This window comes from Pteropus vampyrus, unplaced genomic scaffold, assembly GCF_000151845.1.
Source record: "Pteropus vampyrus isolate Shadow unplaced genomic scaffold, Pvam_2.0 Scaffold253, whole genome shotgun sequence".
Lineage (NCBI taxonomy): Eukaryota > Metazoa > Chordata > Mammalia > Chiroptera > Pteropodidae > Pteropus > Pteropus vampyrus.
Window position 1 is genome coordinate 1,275,335 of NW_011889034.1, and position 5,608 is coordinate 1,280,942.

General features: G+C 59.5%; 1 protein-coding gene across 1 annotated transcript in view; it reads left to right on the forward strand.

Annotated features, from left to right (window-relative positions):
- The window catches only part of FAM193A (family with sequence similarity 193 member A), a 69,670-nt gene that overhangs the window by 55,605 nt on the left and 8,457 nt on the right, over positions 1–5,608 (forward strand). The window contains exons 14-18 of the mRNA XM_011374716.2: positions 14–212; positions 1,105–1,377; positions 2,684–2,966; positions 3,629–3,812; positions 4,845–5,069. Coding sequence (XP_011373018.1) covers positions 14–212; positions 1,105–1,377; positions 2,684–2,966; positions 3,629–3,812; positions 4,845–5,069 — 1,164 coding nt within the window. The remainder of the gene's footprint in view (positions 1–13; positions 213–1,104; positions 1,378–2,683; positions 2,967–3,628; positions 3,813–4,844; positions 5,070–5,608) is intronic.

Genomic DNA, 5,608 nt, shown 5'->3' on the forward strand with positions numbered 1-5,608 from the left:
TTTTTTTTTGTAGGCTTTACCGCCAGCACCTGTTCAGAATCACACAAATAAGCATCAGGTATTCAATGCATCTCTTCAAGACCATATATATCCAAGCTGTTTTGGGACCACTCCAGAGTGGAATAGTTCTAAATTTATAAGTCTTTGGGGATCAGAAGTGATGAATGATAAGAACTGGAGTCCTGGCACTTTCTTGCCAGATACAATTTCTGGTAAGGAACTTGTTACAATTTTCTTCAAGTGTTAAAATGACCCGAGCTGCGTGGATTTCCGTCTCTGTCACTGTGGCCTCCTGCGGCGGCCTGGGACCCACGGGCCTGGCGCGGCTGTGCCCCGGGTGCTGCTCCCTGCGGTCGGCAGACCACGCGCCATCGCACGCCCTGCAGGGTCCGGGGGGCTCCGGGGGGCTCCGGGGCCGCCACCAGCACAGCCAGCTGTACTGGGCCTCGCGAGCACTGGGGGCGCTGCTGAGCATCCCGCCTCCAGGGTGCAGTGAGCAGCGGTGGCGGCCAGACCCCAGCCCAGCACACGGGGTGGTGCGACGGTGCCACGGTCGACTTGGGTGTTGAGGCTTGCCTTCCTTTCCTGTTTCTGCATCGACCCTACATGGGACCTGTCCCCTGTCACATGCTCCTTCCTCCTTGCTGTCTCAGCTGTTTCCGCGGGAGCAAGGCACCCGAGGACGGGCTGGTACCTCCGCCTCGTCTCCATCTCTCGGTCAGAGCCCTGGTGGCCCCGCACCCAGCCCCTGCATGTGCTCAGAAAGCAAGCTAGACTCGACATCCGGTCTGTGCTGGGAAGGGTTTCTAGCTGTGTGACCTTGGGCAAGTTACTGAGCCTCTCTGAGCCTCAGTTTCTTCATCTTTAGGATGAGACTAATAGTGCCAAGCTTAGAAAGTAGTTTTAAGACTGAAAAGAACTGTCGGAAAGCACCTGGCACAGGAGTTGGCACATAGTAGCTGCTCAGTAAATTTTTTTCTTGGATTAAAAACCAGTTAACTAGTGGCAGCCCCAGTGTCAAGCGTTCGACCCGCAGACTTCTTTTAGGGTTTAGCTAACCACGGTTCCTTGAAGAAGCCGTAACATTCCCGTTCTCCTCTGAAGGGGCCGACGTCTCAGGGCCCACGCTCTCGGAAACAAGGCCCGAAGCCCTTCCGCCGCCATCTGGCAGTGACGCCCCTGCAGCTTTGGATTGTAAAGAGAAAAAAAATGCTGCGAAAAAGAAATGTTTGTACAACTTCCAAGACGCTTTTATGGAAGCAAACAAAGTCGTGATGGCCACCTCGTCAGCCACCTCCTCCGTGTCCTGCACGGCCACCACGGTGCAGTCGAGCAACAGCCAGTTCAAAGTGTCGTCCAAGAGGCCTCCTTCCTTAGGTAAGGCCCGCCAGCCGCCGGGGCGCCTGGGGCGGCCTCACGGCACTCGCCCCTCACAGGGCCTGCCCGGGGTGAGCGTGGTGAGCAGTGCCCGCACCCACGGGAATTCCGTCACACCAGCTCCCTCGGGGGCTCCCTTGCTGTTCCTGGCACCAAGAGGACTCATTAGTCATCTCGAAGCAGAAGCCTCGCGGACAGCGAGCTTGTGGGGCCACCGCCTAGCCCGGGGTGCAGTCTCTGCTGCCACCCAGATACTGGTGTGCAGGTGGTGTTGCTGTCACACTCTGATCTGACTACAGTGAGAAGGGGGCCTGAAAGCAAGGGAGCTGGCAGAGACGGTGGCAGATGTCAGAGGGACACAGGGGCTGGCTCAGAGTCAGGGCCGTGTGAGCACCGTGGGCGTGATGGGATGGTCACCGCACAGGCTGCAGCCAGGCGTCCTGGGCGCATGCGGGGGCGGAGCAGAGCAGGGAAGCTCTTTGACAGAAGGTCGCGGCCACTACGCGTCCAGGGACGATAGAATTAGGAAGCAGCCGTCAGGGTGACGGTCCACACAGGTGAGTGCTGTTGGCGGGTGCTGAGGACATGGGACGTCGGCTTGGGAGTGTGGTCCTCTCACTGCCGGAGCCGCTCCCACAGGTGACCGGCAGATCACAAAGGGAAGGTAGAGTGCCTGTCGCTGGAAGGACCTGGCAGGCCGCCCCTGCCCACCGGCCATCACGGAGCAGACTGACGTTAGGTGCTTCCTAGGCCATCAGTGCAGAGGGTCCAGCGTGACACTGGCAGAGCCTGTGCCCAGAGCACTTCGGCCAAATCTACCGCAAGCCTGTAAGCCAGACTGGCAGACGGCTGGCTTTGACTCATGATGTCAGCGTCGTAAAAGGGGGAAAAGTGAAAAAGAGGCTGAGTTGGGAAAAAGCTGTACAGGCCCCATGGAGAAACGGGGACACTGAGCGCGTCACGTCGCCGTTGAACGTCTGGTGTCGTCGCGGTGCTGTGACCACATGCAGCGCGTATCCAGGAGTTCACGCCGAGGCAGTTAGGGACGCGTGCAGCCTGCTCCAGATGGTAGGCCACCGTGTGTGTGTGCGCGTGTGTGAGAGAGAGAGAGAGAGAGAGAGAGAGGACATGCGACAAAATGTTAAGTAGCGATGGATCCAGGTCAAGGAGGTCAGGCACTCTTCGTACTATTCCTTCCACTTTTTTATAGATTTGACCATTTTTATACAAAAACGTTGGTAAAAGGTCTTAAGAGAACCAGGAACGCCCGCGGGGCGGGGGCGTGACTCTCCGTCTCTGAACGCAGGCGAGGTCTTCCACGGCATGAGCACGGAGGAGCATAGGCGCGCGGTGCCCGCCGCCCCGAGGAGCAGCCCCACGGGCCTGGCGCCGCTTCCCGCCCTCGCCCCTGCCGCCCTCCCACCAGGCCCCGCACCTCACCTCAGCAGCCTGGCGGCCCCGGCCTTCCCCAAAACTGCGGCCGCGTCTCCCAGCTTCGTGGATGCCCGCAAGAGCTTCTGCCCTGCTTCTGTGGCCCCCCCGCCCCCCACCACCGACGGCTCCATGAGCGCGCCTCCCAGCGTCTGCAGGTAAGCCCGGGGCTGAGGGCTGGGGCACTGGGAAATGGGGCGCCACGCACCCCGACATAGAGCGGCTGCAGGGGCTCGGCCCCCTGGTGTCCTGCGCCCAGTGTCCCAGTGAGTGCAGCAGGAAGGGCGGTGCCCCTGGGGGTGGGGGTGCTCTGGGCCAGCCTCGTTCTGCAGGGCTGGGGCACGTGGACTTCTGTGCCGACCCCACCCCACCGCTGGCCGCGTCAGGACTGGGCCTTGGATGCGTCCTGGTTGTGTGTGTTATACATTGAGCGAAGATCACAAACACTGGACAGTTGTTTTGTTTTTTAAAGACAAGTTTCTGTTACCTTCGAATTTGCCTGTTCGAAGCCACCCCAGCCACACGCTCTCAGGATGAAGTGGTGGGAGGGACAGTGGCGACACTGTGTGTGCCCGAGGAGCCCCTCAGGGTGTGACCCCCTGCCCACGTGCCTGCTCGTGCCACCTCGCCCCATCACCACCCTGCCCTTCCTGTGTCCCCCAGTGTCCATGCGGGCCACGCGGCCCCTGCACCTCGCTCCCGCCTGGGACAGGGCAGGGCGGCCACTGGTCGTGAGGAGCAGAGCGTCATCGGCCACGTGCCGTGCCTGTGCCCCTCATGGGGGGGCCGCTCGTTAACAGGCCTGCGTGCTGTTTCGCAGTGACCCCGACTGCGAAGGGCACCGCTGTGAGAACGGCGTGTACGACCCGCAGCAGGACGGCGGGGACGAGAGCGCGGACGAGGACAGCTGCTCCGAGCACAGCTCCAGCACCTCCACCTCCACCAACCAGAAGGAGGGCAAGTACTGTGACTGCTGCTACTGTGAATTCTTCGGCCACGGTGGGGTAAGTGCCGGCAGCCCCGCCTGCCTCTGGGGCACAGGCGGGGCGCGGGGGTCAGGGAGTGAGAGTCACCTTGCTGTCGTGTGCGTCAGGTGCGTGTTTAAAGGAGAAATCGTAGAGTGTGCAAGACCGACATGCCAGGCCGACATCGGGCCGTGGTTGTGTTGTGTGTGAAAGTGTTTGCAGCACAGTCAGAATCCAGGTGCAGTCTGAAACTGAGCCCACATCTGGGTTGGACTCGCCCTAAAGACAGAGTGATAAACATTTGCCCAGAGACGTGGCTACGAGGATTCCGTCACGGCGTTTTTGCACGTGTTTGTGATTTTTTATTATTTTAGTGTTATTTTTCTTGCATTTGTGATTTTTTAAATAGGGGGTGGGGTCCTACTGAACACCCAGCCGGGCATTTATGGCGTCCAGACAGTTGGCAGCACATAGTGGGACGCGGGGGGCTCGTGTGGCAGGCTCCTCATGGGGGTGCATGGATCTGAGGCTCACACACACTCGCACGCCTCTCCAGGACGGTCTTGTCTGCGCCAGCGCCAGCGCCAGTCCCGCCGCCTGGGCCGGCCGGCAGAGCAGGCGCGCGAGCTGCTCGCTCTCTGCTTCGGTTCCGTGTGCATTGGTGGTGCAGAACCAAGCTCAGCAGTGGGGTCGGCGGCGATTTCTTTTTCTCGTTGGCGCCGTAAGGGAGACGTACAGATAGAAGAATTCTGCAGACACATTCACGGGCTTGCAAAGACAGTCACACTGTGTTCCGCACGGAGTAGCTCCATCAGCGCGTGTACTTCTTTTTATTTAAAGATAGGCGTTTTTGTACATAATTGTACGTACTTTACCAGAATTTTCACGGAAGTATAAGTTTTCTTTTTTCTGTCCTTTGTTTCCCTCATTTCCTTGTTTTTCGTGGTAAGCGTGTATGACTTGAGTAACAAGTAAGAAATCATTTCCAGAGGTGTCATCTGAAGTTTGTTGTATTCAAAATTGTTAAAAATGGAAGCTTAACGTGGCTGTGTGTTCCTGTGATCGTCTTAGCCTCCAGCCGCCCCGACCAGCAGGAATTACGCAGAAATGAGGGAAAAGCTTCGCCTGCGGCTGACCAAGAGGAAGGAGGAGCAGCCGAAGAAAGCGGACCCGCTCTCGGAGAGCGTGGTGGACCACCGGCGCGTGGAGGACCTGCTGCAGTTCATCAACAGCTCGGGGCCCAAGCCGGCGAGCAGCTCGCGGGCGGCCAAGCGGGCCCGGCACAAGCAGAGGAAGGTACGGTGCACGCGGTGCCAATGGTCCGTGGTGGCCTGAGCCGAGGCTGGCGAAGCCCTACAATGGCGTTGCAGGACACAGCTTCCCCTTGTGTCCTGGCTTTGTGACTGGACCTAAAGTGAGCCTCCCAGCTCTCATTCCGGCCAGCGCGGGGGTGACAGACCCTGCCTCTCTCTGTCCTGGGGATGCAGAGGAAGTGGGGGTGGCTGTGGGCCTTTGGAGACTGGCCGCAGAATTGACTTGGATACAAGGCGACACAGCGCCCTGGGCACAGCAGCAGCCTCTGACAGGCGTGAGTGGCGGCCCCGGGCTCTGGTCCCACAGGCGGGGGGAATCAGGCCATGCCATTCCAGATGGGGGTCGGCACACGGCGTGGATGTCACCGGTGGAAGGGTGAGGTGATGGCCGTTGTGGGCAGCGCTGGGCAGTTCTCACTTCACCGCAGGAGGTGGGGTGTCACAAAAGAAGTCACCTACCAAGTTTAGGCAGGTTTGCCCAGTGCTGGCCCGTGACTGGACTTGACCTAAGGTCCAACAAGA